This window comes from Podarcis gaigeae (genome assembly GCF_964106915.1).
Source record: "Podarcis gaigeae genome assembly, chromosome: Z".
Taxonomy (NCBI): domain Eukaryota; kingdom Metazoa; phylum Chordata; class Lepidosauria; order Squamata; family Lacertidae; genus Podarcis; species Podarcis gaigeae.
Window position 1 is genome coordinate 33,316,603 of NC_139691.1, and position 21,029 is coordinate 33,337,631.

The 21,029-nt window shown below is 44.4% G+C and overlaps 2 protein-coding genes across 14 annotated transcripts; one reads left to right on the forward strand and one right to left on the reverse strand.

Moving 5' to 3' along the window:
* Window positions 1-760: 760 nt before the first annotated feature.
* On the reverse strand, window positions 761-6,738 carry LOC310836972 (magnesium transporter NIPA2-like). 2 transcript variants are annotated; one of them, XM_083723040.1, is made up of 6 exons: window positions 6,600-6,738; window positions 4,190-4,337; window positions 3,966-4,022; window positions 3,464-3,554; window positions 3,200-3,360; window positions 761-2,667 (listed from the first exon to the last, which is right to left on the reverse strand). In XM_083723040.1, exons 2-6 carry the CDS (start codon window positions 4,326-4,328, stop codon window positions 2,030-2,032), a joined length of 1,086 nt encoding a protein of 361 aa, XP_083579166.1. In that variant the 5' UTR covers window positions 4,329-4,337; window positions 6,600-6,738; the 3' UTR covers window positions 761-2,029. The 2 variants fall into 2 exon arrangements, with proteins under 2 accessions (XP_083579166.1, XP_083579167.1); XM_083723041.1 differs by having other exon boundaries at window positions 6,343-6,602.
* On the forward strand, window positions 6,632-20,681 carry TAF7L (TATA-box binding protein associated factor 7 like). 12 transcript variants are annotated; one of them, XM_083723001.1, is made up of 14 exons: window positions 6,796-7,166; window positions 8,286-9,771; window positions 10,269-10,337; window positions 11,237-11,310; window positions 12,106-12,184; window positions 13,723-13,856; window positions 14,458-14,611; window positions 14,911-14,969; window positions 16,143-16,215; window positions 17,078-17,194; window positions 18,073-18,252; window positions 18,402-18,514; window positions 19,620-19,679; window positions 19,965-20,681. In XM_083723001.1, the coding sequence occupies exons 2-14, from the start codon at window positions 9,690-9,692 to the stop codon at window positions 20,007-20,009; spliced, it is 1,239 nt and encodes a 412-aa protein (XP_083579127.1). In that variant the 5' UTR covers window positions 6,796-7,166; window positions 8,286-9,689; the 3' UTR covers window positions 20,010-20,681. The 12 variants fall into 12 exon arrangements, with proteins under 12 accessions (XP_083579134.1, XP_083579128.1, XP_083579129.1 ...); XM_083723006.1 differs by lacking the exons at window positions 6,796-7,166; window positions 8,286-9,771 and adding an exon at window positions 6,636-6,771 and having other exon boundaries at window positions 19,572-19,679; XM_083723011.1 differs by lacking the exons at window positions 6,796-7,166; window positions 8,286-9,771 and adding an exon at window positions 6,636-6,771.
* Window positions 20,682-21,029: the final 348 nt, after the last annotated feature.

Consider the following 21,029-nt stretch of genomic DNA (forward strand, 5'->3'; position numbering starts at 1 on the left):
GGTCCCTGCTCCTGCCAACCTAGCAGTTCGAAAGCACGTCAAAGTGCAAGTAGATAAATAGGTACCGCTCCGGTGGGAAGGTAAACGGCGTTTCCGTGCGCTGCTCTGGTTTGCCAGAAGCGGCTTAGTCATGCTGGCCACATGACCCGGAAGCTGTACGCTGGCTCCCTCAGCCAATAAAGCGAGATGAGCGCTGCAACTCCAGAGTCGGTCACGACTAGACCTAATTGTCAGGGGTCCCTTTACTTTTTAAAACGATTGCTGCTTTTACTTAAATCTACTGTTTTGATGGATTTATTTTGTGAGTATGACTATGTTGGATATCACCTCGAGGCTTGTAGGCAGCCTGTTTGTGTGACTGCCTTTATGGGTCCTGTGATCCTCCTCACAGTGTGAAGGAATTAAAACATATCTGAGCCAATTCTGTTGTGCAGCAGCAACATCAAAGATTGTAGTGAGCCACCAGAAACAATGTACTGGGTAGGAAAACTGATTTAAAAACAAATGGCTCCAAATGATTCAGGTTTACAAGCATAGATGAAGGGCCAGAGTGTGATTTGGAAATTCACTCAGTTTTTCACCAAGAGAACGGCTTGCTTGAAAAGCCACCATGGGTGAAGGCTGAAAATGGCTAAAAGGTTGAATTGAACTGAATTGGTAACATTCAGCTAGCAAGAAGTCAAAATAAGTTTTGTTTTTTTAAAAGAAAAAGTTTAGGGTTGTTGTTTTTTAAAAATGATATGAACTCTGCAACACTTAATGGCAGTACAAAGAAAAGTAACATTTATTTGAAATAAATTAACTGTCAACCTTAATACATCATCAACATTAAGTGATCATCAACACAGCCCCTGTGGCACTGGGCTTCCCTGACAACCAGTGCCCTCTTGTTCTCCTCTCCCCCCACTGAAATGAGAAATAAGCATTCTATCGTAGCCAACAGAATATGTACTTGTGTGTGTCTTATTCTCTGGTTTGCAAATGTACCCAAGAGACGTAGAAGGTTGGCAACCCCTGATAATACTTTAAAGAGAAGTTAATTTTTAAGTCACTTAAAATGCACTGTCCTTACATTCTGAAAGTGGTAGAGCACTGTTATTAAGATCAGGCATGTAAACAGAGTAGCAGCTGCATTCTCATAAGAGACTTGCATACTGAGTTAAAACAGTTACGTTTGACAGTACTTCTGTGCATTCTGATTCTGAAGTACACCAATGTAGAGCTCATTCAAGAGCTGAACTCATTGCTTATATCCTTGGTTTATCAGTGGGGCACTTTACATGATAGAGCCAAGCTTCTCCATAACCCAAGTGGTCTGCTGTCCATGCCAGCTTTCCTTGTGTTCTCATGTGTCTTCCCTTAATCTGTGTTCTTTAAAATGACCCAGAGGAAGAAAACACAGGGAGAAACCCTCCTCTCTCTTGCACACTCTTGTTTGTCCACATACTAGTCCTCTTGCTCATACACATATTTTTCTACTTCTCCCATTCCCCGAGATTTGAGTTACCTTCAGCAGATTACATGAGAAAGAGGAATTCTGCTGTGTATTCCTGCCTCTGACTAGAAGGCTGAAGTATTTGCTTCTGCTTACTCTGCAACACCCCCTGAGCAATTCACACCTCCTTACCAATTCCACATCACCCATTACTTTTGAAACTTGTTTTTTGTGTTGGGGCTGGTCCAAAACCCCTCAGGTGCACATATTTTTGTCCCTGGTTTTCTTTCTTGTCCTCCACATCACTTCTGGATGCAGGGGAGGGAATGCAGGAGACAACAAGTTCAGCTCTAGGGCTGCCACTTGCTGAGCTCTAGCTTGATCTGATTGGGTCTCTAATTTGGTTCAAGTATGTTACCAGTGAAAGGACTCGCACATAAACGCATTTCAAATAGTTCAGTGTTGGTCATTAGAATCTGATTCAACTTTTCTAGTGGAAAACAGCAGCAGTCTTAAGAAGCTCTTTGGAACATGGAAAATGGATTGGGATATATCTTTTTTTAAGCCGAAAGGCTATGTATAATGTTCTAGCTTTCATAAACCTTGGCCATATTGCTCCTCTGCTTTCTCTGTCCCTTCTTTGTGGGTGTCCTCAGAGTCCAAAAGGGGCTGGTGAAGACAGGACTGATGCTTGTCCCCCTTTCCCCAAGAAGCAGCTCGCACATTTGTTTGGTTATCCTTCAGGAAAAGAGGCAGCAGGTCTGCAGTGAAGGGGATGTCTCTGAAAGAATGCAGTAGGAAGATGCCAAGGACAATGGTGAGGAAGCCACTGATGGTGCCAATGATGTGCATCAGAACCAGATGCTGCCACTCCTTGAACAGAATGGCAGAGCAAGTCATAACTGATGTGGTGAAGAGGACGTAATAGATGGGGGTCACTACAGATGTGTTGAAGATATCCAAGGCCTTGTTTAGGTAGTTGATCTGGATGGTGATGGAGATCACAAGGCAAATAAAAAGCAAATAGCTCAACGGTTCCTTCCAGACAGGCTTCCCAGCAAACAGTTCTTTCAGGGCAATACCCAAGCCTTTTGCAGATGAGACAGAGAGTGAACCAATGGCAGAGCAGATCAAAACATACACTAAGACGTTGCTATGTCCATAGCGAGGCCCAGCCACAAAGATGAGAAGAGCTGAACTCACCAGCATGCACACAGCAAACACTATAAATCCTGTGGAGGAGGAGAGAGGAGAAATTGTTAAGGACAATATGAATCTTTTAGGTGTAGCTTACTTCTGCAGGATGTAGACAGTTTTGTTCAGATCAATGAGTGCACAAGCTAGATTCAATTAGTAGAATCTGGTGAGTAAAATACATAGAGGAAAAAGTATAAGCAGCAGAGCTTAGACAGTGGCTCAAAGGATAAGACACATAGCCCCCAGCTTATAATTTTTTTTGCACTGGGTTTGACTAGAACTAAGACCTTCCTCCTTCAGTTGTTTGTAAAGTTTTTCAGTGCACAGTGTGCTTTAGAATTCTTATGTCACTGTTATGGTTCAAAGCCAACTAAATGCCATTGGTGGGGGAATAAAGAATAAAATAGGTCCTATAAAAATTATTGACTCACAGGTTACTGATTATCAACATGAGTTTTCATTCAATGAAATTAAGGAAAGCACTCAATTTCTGTCAAGTCCCCCTCACCCAAAATGGTATTCTGTTGGCGTACATACAATAGGTAAATGAAGAGGGGCAGTTAATACCTGGATCCTTTAGTTTCTCCGCCATTGAATCCAGGCTGGAGACCTCTTCCTCCTGTGGGGCATGGATGACCATCACAGTGGAGCCTAAAATGCTAAGGATACAGCCGATCTTCCCATGGATGTTCAGGTGCTCATTCAGGAAGTAGGAGGCTAAAACTGCACTATAGGAAGATACAACTGTGTTGAGAAAGGACCTGAGACTGGTATCTTTATTTCCAGAAAAGGGCTTAGGGATTGGGAAATATCTGATCATGTTGTACTTACCTGACTAAAACACTTAGCGCTCCTAGAGGAGTGACCAGTGTTGCAGGGGCAAAAGCATATGCAGCAAAGTTGGCAAGTTCTCCAATTCCCACTGCAAAAGAAGCAGTTTGCCATTGGCAAAAAAAAAAAAAAAAGGTTAACAAAGAGCAAATTCCATCTTCCTTTCTTGAGAAAATCAGGTGGCCAGCAAGAGAAGTCTTCTTAATTAAACATTATCCCCTCCACTTCCTATCAGTAATCTACAAATGACTAGGTTATTAGGCAGGCTAGTAATGATTTTAAATCATAGTAATAATGATGATGATGATGATGATGTACCCCATCGATCTGTAGATGCCCCAGCCACTCTGGTGGTTTAATTTGCAAGGCTGCTTTATTATAAAGCTCCTTATACCAAGGAACTCATTGGGAGCTATTGGAGGTCATGTAAGAAGGCAAAGGGGATAATTCAAATTGTTGAAATGTAGGTGAAGATGATAAAATTTGGCATGGAAGTACTTACTAGTTAGCAGCCCTGCCCACCACATCCATTCCTTCAGATATGCATGACCCCCTAGACCTGTGAAGAGAGAAAAGAAACGAAAGGTGAAGTTTAAATGAAAACAGAAGCTAGCCTGGAAAACCTTTTCAAACTCTTAAGAAGCATGGACAGCCTGGTTTCTGGGATTTTTCCCATCCACAACAGATGTCATGGTAACTCTGTGAGCTCCTATTCAATAGCATTACCTGCTCTGACAGCACCTCTGCTACTTAGCTTGAGAAGTCCCTTCTTCTTTAGGATAAAACTTCCTCCAATGAACAGGCTAGAGCTGAGAGCCAGGCCCAGTCCGATGTAGAAGTCGTAACGTCCCATTGAGTCCTCCATTTCAATCACCTCAAGTTTTGAGAGAGAAAGATCAGAGTGTAAATGTCTGTTCCAGAAGAACAGCCATGTTGAATCTGCAATAGCAGGAAGCCTAAAATACAGTAATGCAACACTGGCAGGTTATGTCCTATGAAAAGTTCACTAAATAAGTATTCTGTCATACAAGCAACTCATGTTCTACCTACATGCTTCCAATGGACACAATGTCCTTTAAGTAGAAGTGATTTTTCTGTGAAGTGGCCCAATGTTCACTAATAGGGTAAGCATAACTAGCCTCCCTTTGCTACTTTTGACAGAAGGAAAAAGGGATTTTTTTCTCTCCAGGCCTCAAATACTCTTGGGGTACGCTGGTATAATCATAACCTTATGGGGTGGGGGGAGAAAGAAGATGGTGCCTGAAGCAAGTCTCCTATGAGCACCAGCAGAGTGAGTAGGAGCTTTTAAAAACACGGGGGGAAAGACACACTCCCAGAAAACAAGCTTACAGTGGTACCTCGGGTTAAGTACTTAATTCGTTCTGGAGGTCTGTACTTAATCTGAAACTGTTCTTAACCTGAAGCACCACTTTAGCTAATGGGGCATCCTGCTGCCGCCGCGCCGCCAGAGCACGATTTCTGTTCTCATCCTGAAGCAAAGTTCTTAACCTGAAGCACTATTTCTGTGTTAGCGGAGTCTGTAACCTGAAGCATATGTAACCCGAGGTACCACTGTATATCCCAGCCAGCTAAGGACTCCAGGAGTCACCAGACAGCATTTTAAACATCCTCCCTTCCTTTGAGGCTCTTCTAAAGCCCCTCTGAAATCCTGCTGAAGCTATCCAAAACTCCTTGAGGTTATCTAAAACTATTTTGAGGCTAATTACCACGTTCCGAGTTTCTTTCAAACAAAGCCCTCAAATATACGGACGGGACAATGTAACCCAAATCTAGTCCAGGGGTGGTACTCACAAGACAGAGTTATAAGGAACTGGGAATTTCTCTTACACAAGCTGCAGAAATGCCCCCCAAGGAAAAAACAGGCCAAAATCTTATAGTATTTCAAACCAAAAGCAGACGATACAAGAAACATGGAGAGCTTGCACTCTCACAAATTGTCTGTCGACCGTATCTGGCATGGGAAGGATATGGAACCTTATAGGGACTATTTACCTCTTTTGTACTACAGGTGATGTGGGAACTACTTGCTATTGATCTTCCATAAGTCTTTTGAATGGCAAGTGAATACAGTCATAACTCAGGTTGAAGTAGCTTCAGGTTAAGTATTTTCGGGTTGCACTCCGCAGCGACCCAGAAGTAACGGAGCACGTTACTTCCGGGTTCGGCCACTCGCAAATGTGCAGATGCTCAAAATGACGTCATGCGCATGCGCGGAAGCGGCAAAACGCGACCCCGCAGTTGCGTGTTATGTTCTACTCAGGATGCGAACGGGGCTCCGGAATGGATCCCACTGGCATCCAGAGGTACCACTGTACCTGAAAAAGGGCCTATATTTATCCCCCTCTCCCTTCGAGGTGATGTTGCAATACTTAGGTGTCTGTGCTTGAGACCAAGACTCAGCTGACTTTTGGGCGTATGTAAGCTAGCAGAATTCTGGGTGTTGGCTGTGACTCTCTGGAGATCTGGAGTTGCGTCAAACGCATATTAAAAAATTTGAGTTGCACAATTAAAAGTTGGTTTGGCACCCACTTAAAACAAAAAACCCCAAGCCTGGGACTTTTGGGATATAAATTCACTGGAAACATAGGAGGGGTGCGGCGGAAATAACTAGACATTAAACAACATCTCCACAAACCAACCAGGATGAATGTTCAATAAACAGGTTGCCTGCGTATTTGCAATTAAACACAAATAATACGAAATGCCAGTAAGTCTCCATATACACGTATACTCTTAGCTGTTTCGTAGGCTGCCTTGAAAGCTCCGGAGTAAATAGGCGGCAAATTTTACTTTAGATACACGCGCGCCCCTGCCAACCACAAACCACCAAGGTAACATAAAACATTAAAGGGGCTTACTTTGGGCGGAAAAGCAGACACCCCCTTCTGTCTCCCCAGCCAAGTAACACCCGTCCCTAATATATTTTAGGGGGGCGGAAATTACAGGTAAAGTAAGATTAAAAGGGACCAAGGCCACTCTGGATTTATTAATCCGGATTTTTGAAAGGAAGCTTTCCGCGGTTCCCCTGAGAGCGAGGGGCCCCCCCTGGGCCTGAGGCGAGCGGGGAGGTCGAGGCCTGTCTAAGGGCGGCGGGTGGGGTGGGGCGCGCCGGTACCTGTCGCTGCCGTCGCTCTCTTCCCTGTCAGGAGCAGCTGCCGGCAGGCCTCCCGCGGCGTCCCTTCCTCTCTCCGCCTCCTCCTCCGCCCCGTAGCCGCCTGTTCCGCTTCCGTAGCTTCCGGGGCGGAGCAGGGCTGGCCACCTTTGGCACACTGGGCTGCCGGCTGCCGGTAAGTGACTGGGGAGGTGGGGGTGGGCGAGGCGGCCCCCGGGGGGACAGGCCTCATCTGAGCACTGCTGCTCCCAAGCCCAGCTCACCGAGGCCTCCGCCGGCCCCAGATCCCTCCCTAGACCCTTCCTTTCATTTTTCGGGACTTTCCCACTTTCTCTCCGCGCTATCTCATCCCACCCCCAAAGGGGGGGAAAAACCACCTTCAGGGCTCCCCATACCCTCGCAACATCACCTCCGATGAAATAGGAGCGGCCCCCTATCCCATAATGATGATATGGGATATTCTGGGCTCAGATCCAGAAACCAGGATGGGGGTGGGGTGGGCGAGGCGCCCCCCGGGAGGATAGTCAGAGGGCTGCCCTTTGAAAATAGGGACACACTGAGAGTCTGGGAGCCTGCACCCTAAACAGCACCCCAAGACTCGTTCCTTACTCTTCTCCAGGCCCACTGCTATCCCCTGTCTGCTTCAACGCCCCCCATAACCCTAATGAGCACCTTCAAGAGCATATGATGGAAAGAGATATCCCAGCACTAAAGCAGCCCCCACAACCCAGGGCCCCCCCTTTCCTTTCTTGCAGCTCGGAATTCTTCCTTCCCCCACTTTGCAGTGGCCCCGAGCCCCAGGCAGCCTCCTGCCAAGGAGGTGTAGGAAAGAACCACCCCCCCAAGAGTTGCTCTTTTTCTTCAAACCCACAGTTATTCTCTGCCGCACCACCTTAGTTTCATCGATGCCCCCAACCCTAAATGGCACCCCCAAGAAAGCATTGGAAAGAGATTCCCCAACCCTGCAACAGTTCTCCTTCCTTTCTATCTCTTCCCCAACTCAGAACTCTTCCTTGATTATCCACACCTGTTGCTTCCACATTTGAGAGCTCACCCCCCCCCCCAGCAGAACCAGTGTGCTGTAGTGGTTAGGAGCGGTAGTCTTGTAATCTGGGGAACCGGGTTCGCATCTCCACTCCTCCACATGCAGCTGCTGGGTGATCTTGGGCCAGTCACACTTCTCTGAAGTCTCTCAGCCCCACTCACCTCACATAGTGTTTGTTGTGGCGGAGGAAGGGAAAGGAGAATGTTAGACGCTTTGAGACTCCTTAAAGGGAGTGAAAGGCGGGATATCAAATCCAAACTATTCTTCTTCTTCAGAACGTGGGGTGCATGGTTAAGCCATGGTACTCACTTCTACAGGAGGCTGAAATGGCAACCAAACTGGATGGCTTTAAAAGAGGATTAGACAAACTCATGGAGGACATGACTATTCATGGATGCTAGCCATGATGGCAATGCTTGATAATCTCCAAAACCAGAGGCGGTATTGCTTCAGAATGGCAATTGCTGGAAACTGCAGGAGGGGAGATGTGCTCTCATGCTTGGGTCCTGCTTGCGGTTTTCACACAATATAAATTGAAGCAGAGTTTGTGTACTAATTAAAAAAAATAAAACGAAGAACTTAAAAGAGACTTTCTGCAACAGACCAAAAGCCCATCTAATCCTCCATCCTGTTCTCAGTATTAGATGCCTGTGGGGAAATCTGCAAGCAGGGTCTGAATGCAACAGCACTCCCCTCACTTGTGATTTCATGCAGTTGGTATTTAGAGGCCTATTGACTCTGACAGTGGAGGAAGAATGTAAACATTGTGACTAGCTGCCACTGATAAGATAAATTCATGCAAAATGGGACCAATTCTTTCTTAAAGCCATCCCAAGTTGGTAGCTTTTAGTATCATTTAAATGCCCTGTTGCATGTGTAAGTAAGTTGGTTAAATGATACATTTTAATACACTTAAACTGGGCGCAATTTTAAATCAGCTTTGATGGGGAAAGCTCCATGCTTTGTATGGAGAAGGTCCCCAGTCCAGCCTCTGGCACTTCCTGTATCAGCATGGAAAACTAACAGGGTAGCAGCTTTGGTTTAGATCAGGCATCTTCAGCCTTTTCAGGCCCAGGGCCCACCTTCAATCCAAATTTGCATCTGGGGACCCATTTATTATTTTTTACCATATATTTGCATGGTGGTAATGCTCCTGTTGTGACCCACCTTGGAAAACGCAGCAATTCACTAGTGGGTCCCAGCCCACCAGTTGAAGACTAATGATCTAGATGGTTTGATCATCTGACTTTGTATAAGACATTATTCAACCAGATCCATGCACAATGCAAGGATTTGGTCTTGTACCTGTAGTACTCAATGATGTCTTCATTCAAGTAAAGTCTGTTTCCCCTCCCCAGTTTAAAATAATATGGTTTCCAGCTATCCTGATTTAATTCATCTCTGATATAGCCATTGGATAGTCTTGCAAAGCATTCTTTCCACACAAAAAACCAGTTATTGTGTAATGGCTCAGAGACTGAACCACAATCCAGATGCTTAATCAGCCTCAGCCCCTTCGCTCACCTGATGTGTAAGGAGAATGACTGACTTTGCAGAGTTGTTGGAGTAAGATACTGCATACTAAGTGCTTTGAATGTTCCAATTATTTTTCAAAATACTAATACTAACTATTATTCAACATACATGACATTACTTCTTTGGTTGTGTCCTATCTATGGTCCTTAAAAAATGCTTCATTTTGGAGTCAACGTATGTAAGTTTCATACTGGTAACCACTAAAAAAGCTGAGGATAATCTGATTTCTGAACTTTTTTGCCTTTTTTGCCAGTATGGTGTAGTGGTTAAGAGCGGTAGTCTCGTTATCTGGGGAACCGGGTCTCTGCTCCTCCACATGCAGCTGCTGGGTGACCTTGGGACAGTCAGTCAGTCAGTTTTATTGCACATAGCCAAAGGCTGCCGCAATGTACACAGAATTATTTGACAATTAAAAGAAAATATACTACCTTGGGCCAGTCACACTTCTTTGAAGTCTCTCAGCCCCACTCACCTCACAGAGTGTTTGTTGTCGGGGAGGAAGGGAAAGGAGAATGTTAGCCGCTTTGAGACTCCTTAGGGTAGTGATAAAGCGGGATATCAAATCCAAACTCTTCTTCTCCAAACTCTTCTATGGTAAGTATGGCAACCATAGTGCCATCCAGATATTTTAAGATAACAACTTCCATCACTCTTGCCCATTATCATGCTGTCTGGGAATTTGAAGTCCATAACATCTGGATTCATAACATTCAATTCTAATCCAACCTAGACAGATGCCAATGGTCAGGTATGCTGGGAGTTGTAGTCTTCAATACCTGGAAAGAACCATGTTGGGCTACCCTTGCTACAGGTAAACAAATTATTGCCTGCAGATTAGCTGATCCTCAGCTATAGAGAGAGAGGTTATGTGGGATGGGGAAGAGTTCAGGGGAAGAGTTCAAGGGAATTATTATTATTACTAAGGGAATTATTGTTATTGTTATTGTTGTTTTTGTTATAGAATCTCATTCATGGGGACAGAGAAACAGCAATTTGATGTATTTAATCTCACTTTAGTAGCAGGCATTGTTTGATCTACAGACATTTTTCTTTTCTTTTTTTTAACTGTTGTTTTCTGCATTTATGTTTAGTTTTTTTGAATGGTACAAGTTTTTATAAACGTTTGCGTGAAGCAAGAAGAGGAGAGATGGCATCTACAAGTAATGCATTTGTTTCTTTTATGATACTCTGGTGTTGGCTCTGTAGTTCTTTCTAGAAGAAGGATCTAAATGCAAATATTACTCCTGCCTTTCTGAAATTATCCAAAAGAGGACTGCAAGCCTTTGGAGTGTGATTAGGGGAATGGAGGGGGCGGACCGGAGCAAAAATGTTGATGAGCTGCTGTGTTTTGAGACAGTGAAATCTGTAGCCTTTTACACATGTGGCATCCATTGCCAACTTTATATAAGGTTTTACTGTCACTAGTTCAGTGGCAGGGAATCTCCACTTTTACTTGCCACCCAGTCAGCACCCAGTGCTTCATAAATGGCAGGATCTTTACTCCCAACGGCTGCATTCTCCTTATGCTTCAAACAGTAATCTTATACTGTACTGTATGATTCCTGCATTCCTTTGATCTTGTGTGTATTGTCAAATCTGATTTTCTACACTGCTGATCACACCTTATTTGAAAGAGCTAAGAATGACTTTTTCAGAGTATGGGGTGGGGAAGAAGAGAGAAGCTTTGCTAGCTTGATTCTGCTCTTTATCTTAAAGCTGTTGAGTTTTGCCCTGTCGTATGACTGAAACTGCGACTCAGAGTAAATTATGGAGACCGTAGTGGCTATGTGGGCAAACCCTTTTGCTTTTACCATCTTGCCTTTTATTTCTTAAGCTGCCAGTTGCATCTGTGGCTTTATTGTCCAGAATATGCTTTTCATGTGTGGTGCAAGTTCTCTAGTTCCTTCAAATAAGGTGCTTCTGAGCAGAATGCATTTGGGTGTACTGCTACTTTGAGGCTATTAGCAACACAGCAGGTTGGATAACAAAGCTTGAGAGAAGCTACTTTTAAGCCAACAGGTAACCATGCTTTCTCTTTTCTTGTTCCCTGAAACACAAGAACAAAAGATGAGCAAGAACAAAGATGATGCTCCCCATGAATTGGAGAGCCAGTTTATACTGAGACTGCCTCCGGTAAGAGACCCTTTGCAATAAATAGCCTCAAAGTGCTCTGTGCTTGCTTCCTGATTCTATTGCTGGAGGCATGAATATGGGTTGGTACAGTGGGACCTTTCTGTACACCCATGTTCAGCCCACGTCTTCGGCGCCTGCATGGGCTGGGTGTCGGGAGCACCTTCTCTGACTTTCCGATCACAGGAACGTAGGAACATCCAACACAGCATTCCTGAGGAATAGGTCCTGGTGCAGTGGACTCACATTTGCTCACATGAGCACCTGAAACGCAGCAGAGTAACAGAAGCAAAGCTGTGGAGGTTTTGTTGCATACCTAATTTATTTCTTCTAATTAAACAAACAAAAGAACATAACAAACATGTACGAGAGAAACAGCTCTCTCATACTGCCATCTTGTTTCTAGACAGGTCAAAGAAAAAGACACATAGTGCTAGGGATGGAAGTCTAGAAGAGTAGCTTCCTCCCCCTCCTTTAGACAGAAAGTAAAACAAACATGATCTGGTGATCCTTGCAAAGGGAAGGATGAAAATGCTGACAGTACTTACGGACCCGATCCATTCCAGGGTGCCGTTCGCACCCTGAAAAGTCCGCTAGAGTGCCGCTTCTGTGCCTGCATGTGACACAATAGAGCGCTCCTGCGCATGCGTGAAGTGCACAGATTGCTCCTGCACATGCGTGAAGCGGCGAACCCGGAAGTAAACACGTCCTGGTTTGCCGCATTCGTAACCTGAAAAAACGCAACGTGAAGCAAAAGCAAATTGAGGTATGACTCTATTGTAAACTCTGCCTTTTCAGGAACATGCTTCTACTGTGCGGAGGGCAGTTCAGTCTGGAAGTGTCAACTTGAAGGACAGGCTTACCATAGAATTGCATGGTAAGAGGACCAGGTCAATGAGTTCTTACTTCTTGGGAGGTGTATCCAGTGCTAGTCCTTCTCAGAGTAGACCCACTGAAATGAATGGACATGGCTAACTTTGGCCTATTAATTTCAGTGAGTCTAGTCTGAGTAAAACTTAATCAGCTAGAACACTTGACTTTTGTTGTTACACATTTATTACCTTAAGCTATTCATCAGGTCCTGCAGTTTGGAACGCCCAGTCATTAGGAAGCTATTGGGTGGGGCTACATGAAATTGCTGGGGAGGGAGAGGGATTGTTCTGCCACTGATGCCTCTAAAAACAGTGGAAAAGTTGGATTAGTTTTTTGTAAATGGGAGTAGTACAACTGGTATTTTCTCCTATCTATACTTCAGGAAGATAATATATCTAATCCACGTTCCCACCTGTAATGTTGGTTTCCACATGCATGAATATCACTTGATTTGATTGGCTGTTCAGTAGGTGACTTATGTGTTTGAGGTTACATGAGCATTATTTTAATGATAACCCATTCACATTTGCAAGTTATCACTGAATGTTGCAGTAATCAAAGTTCTGCACAGTATGCCAGTATTATTTTTTTTGTTGTAAAGGAAAACATGATTGAGATGTATAGGTGTCTTCCAACTTATGTGTGATCAACTCATGCGTGACTGGGAAATAATTAAATAATTCAATTCAAACCCAGAAATGGCAGGAGGGAGCTGGCTCACGAGGAGACCCTCTATGGAGCCTGAAGACGGTGCCAGTAAGGGCAGAGGAAGCCCCGAAGAGACCGGAAGCACAGTGGGGCTTTGTTCTGGCTGCTTAGCCTCCTTGTCTAACATCCGACATGTGGGGTAGCTCAGGAGCAGCAGCCTCTTTCCCATGCAGCCTCCAGCTGACCCCAGAATGTCAATTCTAGTTGTGCATATTTTTTGATACAGTATTTTTGGTATGAGAGGGAGTTTAGAGGGTGCGCCACGCTTTATACGATTTCATTTATGTGTGCAGGGGGCTGGAAGCAACCCCCTTGTTAGTGTGGGGATGCCTGTATAAAATGATGCGGACACAGAGAAGTTTTTCTCACTCTCTCATAGAATTTGGCATCCCATGGAGCCAAATGTTGAGAGGACAGACAAAAGGAACAACTTCTTCACATAATTTGTAGTTAATAGTTTATAGTTACTGTGTAATTTGCTACCCCAAGATGTAGTGATGGCCAGCAGCTAGGATGATTTTAAAAGAGAATTGGACAAATTCATGGCTACTGGTGGCTGCTAGTTCTGATGGCTACATTGCCTCCAATATCAGAAGCAGTATGCTTCTGAATACCAGTTGAGGAGGAACACAAGCAGGAGATTATTGCTCTTATGCCCTCAGGGTGACCATTGAGGCAAATAGGAAACTGAGCTAGATATGCCTTTGGTCTGATCCAGCAGGGTTCTTATAAAGTAGCACACATGCATACATGTTAAACATGCCAGAACTGTGTTTTGAATTGCTAATAAGATACCACGAATCTTCAAGTGCAAGCCTACTTTCCTCTCTGCAGCAGATGGCCGCCATGGGATTGTGCGAGTAGACCGGGCCCCATTAGCCGCCAAGCTGGTGGACTTGCCTTGTATCACAGAGAGTTTAAAAACAATCGATAAGAAGACTTTCTATAAGACAGCAGATATTTGCCAAGTAAGTATTGTCTCATGGTCTGGATATCAGACTTTCTCTGTCCTCCCTGTGTCTTGTACACAGTCTCAATTTTGCCCCACTCTCATTTCCATGCTAGAAGCTCTTTATGGATGTTCCACGATGTAAAACATCTACACCCAATTTTGAGTGTGAGAAATTCCTTACAGTTGGCTGTTCCCCCAAAGCAAGAAAATTGAACGGTCTTAGAGAGGCTTGTGCCTCATACTGTTGGTGACAAAATGGTTGGTTGTCTCCTCTTCTCCCCAGTGCTTTCATATCCAACCAGTGCTGGCTTCAGATTTTGGCCAGCCTTCAGGCACAATGATCTCGATGGGGCCCTTACCTCCATGAGTTCAAGAATTCAAATACCAAAATAATAGGAAGGTACAAATATTAAACAAAACCTATACCATACTGAAACTTCAGATGGTTACATCCATAGCCATAAATAAGAATAATGTGCACAAATGTGTGATAATAAAGTTTAATATTACCAGCATAATAGTAATATGAATGTTACTAGAGCCTTCAGGTACCCAGCAGTGTGAATCCCTGACACTGACCTTGCATATAATGGTTGCCTCTCTTTGTGGGGATTTAGATGCTTGTGTGCACTGTGGATGGTGAACTATACCCTACTCAGGAAGAGCCAGCGCCAGCGACTACTGATGCTAAAACTCCTTCAAGTACCGATGTCAAAGCCAATAAGAAGAAAGACAAAGACAGAGAGAAGAAGTTCCTCTGGAATCATGGCAGTGAGTAGAATATTTCATTTCACCTTCCTTACTCGACTTTGTGCCCGCTTCTCACTCTACCTCCAGAAAAGTCCCTTCCATTGATCCTCAAGGAGTTGGAGTATTGTTTGCCAATACAATACGACTAAGATTCACCCTCACCCTCTTGGTTTCTTCGAAATCGGGGAGCTGCCATTGGCTGTTCTCGTCTTTGCTGCCTAGCTCACTGCTCAAGGAGAGATCCATTTTCCCTTAGTAAGTCACAATGCCCTTCAGCTCTCCCTTTTGCCCCATGTAATTAATTTGCTGTGATGTTCCAGTTACTCTCCCACTGAAGAATGTGAGGAAGAGGCGGTTCAGGAAGACAGCCAAGAAGAAGGTGAGTTGCATCTCCTTGTTTGGTGTTAGCTTTGAATCGTTGCTCACACATGCTGTGGCAGAAAGCCAACCACAGTGCAAACTGAAGCAGGCTAAAAGTTCCACCAGATCAGATAAATGTTCACCAGTCTGGCATGATTTCATTGCTACATTGACAAGAAAGACAACAACAGAGGGTCACCAGCACAGTTGTGTCTCCATCTAGAACTTTCAATGAATGTATATTTGATAGCTTGCTATAGTTGATTAAACCCATAAGAAGGACCTGAGCTCAATAGCCTGTTTTCATTTATGATTCCTAGCACCTGGTATTCAGAATCAGGTATGTGTCTGATACTGGAGGTAATATATAGCCTTCATGAGTAGTAGCCACAGTTTCAAAAGATGCACATTGCTTCAAACATTCTTTCTTATAGGAAAAATCCCACTATAGATCATTCTGGTTTCTTAAAAAAACAAACAAAGAGAAATCACATGTCCTTGACTGACAAAATATAGTAATCCAGTCAGCAGGAACAGATTGACCAGTCTTGTGTGGTCTGTTTTGTTGTTGCTGTTTTTCAAGTGGAATTCCCATGATTCACTGATTTATATTTTTCAGTGTTTAAAATAAGAGAGCATAGAATATTTTAAGGCAGCTTCCCCCAACCCAGTGCCCTCCAGATGTTTTGAACTTGTACTCCCATCCTTGCCAGCCCAGGTTACCAATGGTCAGGGATGATGGGAGTTGCAAGAGAGAGTGGGGGCCCTCACTGTGATGGGGAAGGCTATGTGCTAAAGTGTGCCAAATGATCCTGAATATGCAGATCTAAAAACCGTAAGAAGTTCCTTGCTGGAACAGACCAAGGTCTGACTTATCCAGCATTCTTTGTGAGAATCTGAGCGATCAGGAAGCACTAAGTGATGTGCCATAAATTGTCCTCCCTGGTCTGCTGGTAGACCACAGTCTCCTTTCCGCCCATCTCCATTTGAAGGCCTTTGGAGAAGAAGTTGTGCCTTGCTTGGAATAATTGCAGGAATCTTGCAGGATGGCTCAGGAATGCCTTTGAAAATGTAGGTAGAAAGGTTGCAGGTGTGTCTGTGGCATCCAGTAGGAATGACACTTTGGGCTGAGGCACAACCAACTTGTGGGTGCATAATATTGTTTCTCTTTCTTTCTTCCTCTCTGGCCCAGTACATTGAGTCTCCAGATGTGGAAAAGGAAGTGAAGCGCCTTCTGAGCACAGATGCTGAAGCTGTTGGAGTCCGTATCCTTTCTTTCTAGTGGTTGCTTTTTATGTAGACCAGTTTGCCATCTTAGCCTGAATACACAAGTGCTGAATGTGTGTTTGGGGGCAGAGGTATCCCACAATCTTGACCCCAGCAAGCATTGCATGCTTGTCCTCGCATGCATTGTGTGTCTCCTCTCATCCCCCACACTTGTGACTTTCTGCATGTTGCTCTGGTTAGGCCAGCTGGTGGTGGCTGTTGTTCTTTTTTTGCATTTGTATGGATGCAAGTAGAATTCTGTGTATGGCAAAGACCCAGAGTGGAAGAGTCTGCTTGCATCTGACTGAATGTGAGCAGACATATCCTGGCGGCATCTTTCTTGGGATTTATGGCACTTACAGAGGCTAGTCCATTAGGGCACCTTGGGCACTGCCTTGCTAACTGTCCTCAGTCTGCCCTCAGCTGGTCACATCTGCTTGCCTTGCTATTTTCCTCCAGTCTGAAAAGTGGAATTGCTTGTCAGCTTCCTCTTTCTCAGTCTCAGTATTGCCCTTGTAAAACTCAGCAAGGAGGAGGGTGGGAACAGAACCAGAGTTACTGGCTCCACCTATCCTTGTCTCTGGTTGTACCTACTGTTCGTCTTCCTACCTTCTGCCCCACTAGTTCCAGTGGGTACCAGCCACCACTGCATTGTACCATACCTGTTCAGGAAAGCAGTGTGTGCAAAAACGAACAGGTGTAGACATCAATTAATGTGCTTCAGTGGAAAGCTGGAGAGTGTTTTCTAATCATCTGAAGAATATTGCTGTAGCATCAATTTTCCAGCGCAGATTCCATTTTTCTAGAGGATGCCTCCCTATTGAGCTGGTTTTTCCTTGACTCTTCTGTATCTGTTCTGAGGCTGGGAGGTCATTGCCGAAGATGAAACAAAAGACCCTGACAACCATGGTTCACTCACAAGCTTGGATATTTCTTCTCCTGGACTGTCTGGACACAAACCAAGCCATGGTACTGCAGGTATTGTCAAACTTCAGTAGCTCCCTAACTTGAAGAGCTGTAGATCATCTTATCTTGTATGCCAGAGTTTGAAGGTTCAGTCCCTGATACCTTAATAGGTATTTTGTGGTTTTATATCTTGGTTTTATTCTGTGAACTGCCCTGAGACCCCTGGGTGTAGGTAAAGGTAAAGGACCCCTGACAGTTAAATCCAGTTGTGAACGACTCTGGGGTTGCGGCGCTCATCTCGCTTTACTGGCCGAGGGATCCAGCGTTTGTCCACAGACAGTTTTTCTGGGTCATGTGGCCAGCATGACTAAGCTAGGTTAGCAGGAGCTGGGACTGAGAAACGAGAGCTCACCCCATTGCGGGGATTCAAACCGCTGACCGTCCGATCGGCAAGCCCTAGGCTCAGTGGTTTAGACCACAGCACCACCCGTGTCAGTATATAAATTCAATAAATAATAATAACAACCTCCAGTTAAAATTATTGGGAACCAAGTGATGAGAAAGACCCCTTTCTGCTTTAGTCCTAGAGAGACATTGCCTTTCAAAGTGGACAATCCTGAGCTAAATGAGCAAAGAATCTGACCTAGTATAAGGTAGTTGCCTGTATTCATATTCCAACTTGCTGATGCTTATATTTCTAGATGCTGTCATGCAGATGGCTAAGTACAAAATATATAGATAGTAGCTTTTGGGTACAGTTTTCTGACCCAGTGGGCTAGAGAAGAATTTAACCTGGCCTGGCAAGGAAGCTGGAGGTCTTTAAATTAAAACAGCGTCAAGAAGGCTATTTGTTACCATGCTAACCAAAAGGTTAGCAACACTTTTCTAGGATAATTTTTACTGTGCATATTGTAAACTATACTCTTCGCTTTTTCCTTGTTGCTTCAAAGCGATAGAACATGCTGAGCTCCGGGAGATGTTTAAGGATGTCAGCAGTACCAGCAGTGATGAGGAGGAGAGGGATGACCTGAACATCATGGACACAGAAGAAGACTTAGCGAGGAGACTGCAGTGCAAGCTGAATGAATCAGATGGGCAACAGCAAGAAAATGAAGGGTCCAACCAGATAGGTATGATGCCTGAGGCCCCCAGGGAGGGAGGCTGTACAGTAGATGGGGTGGTCAGCTTGAATCAGGACCTTACTCGGCTTGTGCCAGAATGTGCTGAGGATTGTTTGACTTGTTTCTGGAAGTGCTAAGTTTTCTGCTCTGTCTTCCAGCCATGGGAATCCAGAAGCAGATTGACAACCTGAAAGACAAGTTGCAGGAGACCCAGGACCGCAGAAAGCGCCAAGAGGATCTCATCATGAAAGTAGAGAACCTAGCCCTCAAGGTGAATTCAGCATCACCACCCCTTCTCTAGAGAAGGTCTAATAGAAGCCTGCTCAGCTCAGCTGAGTTTGGCAGGTGTTTATAGCTAATAGGCATCTCGTTCAGCAGAGACAATAGTCCCTACGGTGGTAGAGTATATGATTTGCAGAAAGTCCCAGGCTCGTTCCCTGAATATCCAGTTAAAAAATAAATTAGGTTGCAGTTGGTGAGTCTCTGCCTGAGACTCTGGAGAACCACTGCCAGTTGGGGTAGACCAGAGATGGGCAATCTTTTCAGACCACGTGTCACATTCCCAGATGGGCAGCCTTCTGGGGGGTGAGTAGCACAATAAATGTCAGATTTACTTTTGTGCAGTATTCGTCCATCACTGTCTTCCATGCAAGCAACTAGGAGGCAGTAGCAGAGTTCAAGGACGCATTCCAGCCAGACAGTAGCATGCAAGGGAGGTTGTAAAGTAGGGCTTCTTAGGGGTGTGGCTTGGGGAGATTCCCGTGGGCCAAATAGAGCAGCCTGGAGGGTGACATTTGACCCCCTGGCATGATATTTACGCACCCCTGCAGTAGACAGTACTGAACTAGAATGTCAGCATTCTTCAGCCTTGAGTCTCCAGGTATTGTCTGACTACAGTTCCCATAATCTTAACTTAAGTAATTGTCGGGGATGATAGACGTTGTAGTCCATCAACATGGAGATCCATGGCTAAAGGAACACAAGATGGTCAACAAACTGACCTCATAGAAAGCAGATTCGTCTTGGGGAGCAGGTAGGTAACCCTAGTATATCAGGGCTCACTTCCTAGACAATAATTTGAGAAAGAACCTGAATAGGTAACCAAGTTTTAAGGAGAGTAATACAGCCCTGTGCTGTTTTCATCTTAACCCGTGGCTTGAGAAAATCCACACCCTTGGGTTATGCAGCAGCACAACCTGCGATTTTGCCACAGTTGCCTTTTTTGTGGTTGGTCTGTGTGGGAGGTCAGTGCAGGCTGAAGACCCAGCTGTGCGCATGAAACTGCCCTTTGCAAAAGAAAACCTATATGTGTTGTGTTCTTTTGTTAGAAAAGTACAGGAGCAACAGCCACATTTCCTGCCCATCTTGTTTTCCAGACCCGCCTCCAAGCTGTGCTGGATGAATTCAAACAGCAGGAAGAGCTAGAGAAGCAGCAGGTAAGGTGGTCTGTAAGGCTGACAAATGGGGCAGTACAGTTAATCAAGCTGCATTGTGAATCCACAAGCAATGCTAAAGTCTTTCCCCCATGTGATAATGAACCATATTTTCCCAACTGTGAACTTGAAAAGCTTTTTGTCATTTGAAAAAAAATTATGCTGCTGCTCTCTGGTAAGATACAGTGTGAAATGCTTGCCAGTAGCTGAACTGTCCACAAGTGCTTTGCAGTGTGGCTTAAGAGCTCTTAACCATATTTTGTCTCTCTACATTCTGTTTCTCTTCAGCTGGCCTCTCTTCAAGAGCAGCTAGAAGCCCTTATGGAAAAGTGAGTCCGGCTTTGACACACCAAGCCAGTACAGCTGTGATGCCAACCGAAAAGCTGCAGAGACTGCTTGCCTTTTTTGGGGGGGGACCCTTTTTAATTCACCAGTGATAGACGGATTTGGTTCTATGACTGGGAAGCAGATCCCTGTCAGTTTTTGATGTTTTATTTGCCCAACGGACTGGTGTTTTGCAGCTAATGGACCAGACATGTGGACAGAAAATACCATCACTTGAGGGGAAGACACTGGTTCCCTCGAGCACACACACATGGTCCGTCTCCTGATGAAGATAGAAAAGTCTTAATTACAGTCTTGGTCCTTAATATTTATTACAATTTTCTAGAAGGCACCCAGAGTGGCTGGGGCAACTCAGCCAGATGAGCTGCATAGAAATAATGATTTTTTAATATAATTAAAAAAAATAAAAATAATTTAATTATTTTACTTTATGCTGAGCCAGCATGCAACCTTCTCATTTTTATTTTTTATTTTAAAAAAGTAGCTTTTGCTCCTAAGAGTAGTGTGAAATGATTTCTTTCCTGGAAGAGAGTTATTAGGGCACAGTGCAGAAGCGACTTGTGAGAAGGAAAACACCACTGTTCCCATCCTTCATGTGTTGTCTGTAAGAGGTTTACCTACAAAATAACAGCAAATAAAAATGTATGTTTATTGATCTCATATTTTTTGTAATGTGGACAGTTTCCCCAAGATGGTTGGATACACACAAACTAATCCCAGCTTTCTCCCTCCAGAGGAATAGCTTTTTAATTCTTATGGCTAAACAATTTCAACACACAATAGGTTCAGAAGGTAAGGGGTATCCTCATCATCAAGTATTCTGCCCATTCCTGCTCATGCTCTGTCCCTACACAACTTCGCACTGCATCATTCCATTTGTAGTCACAATCTAATAATCACTGTCTGTTATTTTAAAGAGAGTGAGTGAGTGAGTGTAATATTATGCCTCTTGACCTCAGTGTGGGTTGTGTCTTTTAAAAACAAAATGAACATGTGACTCTCCAGATG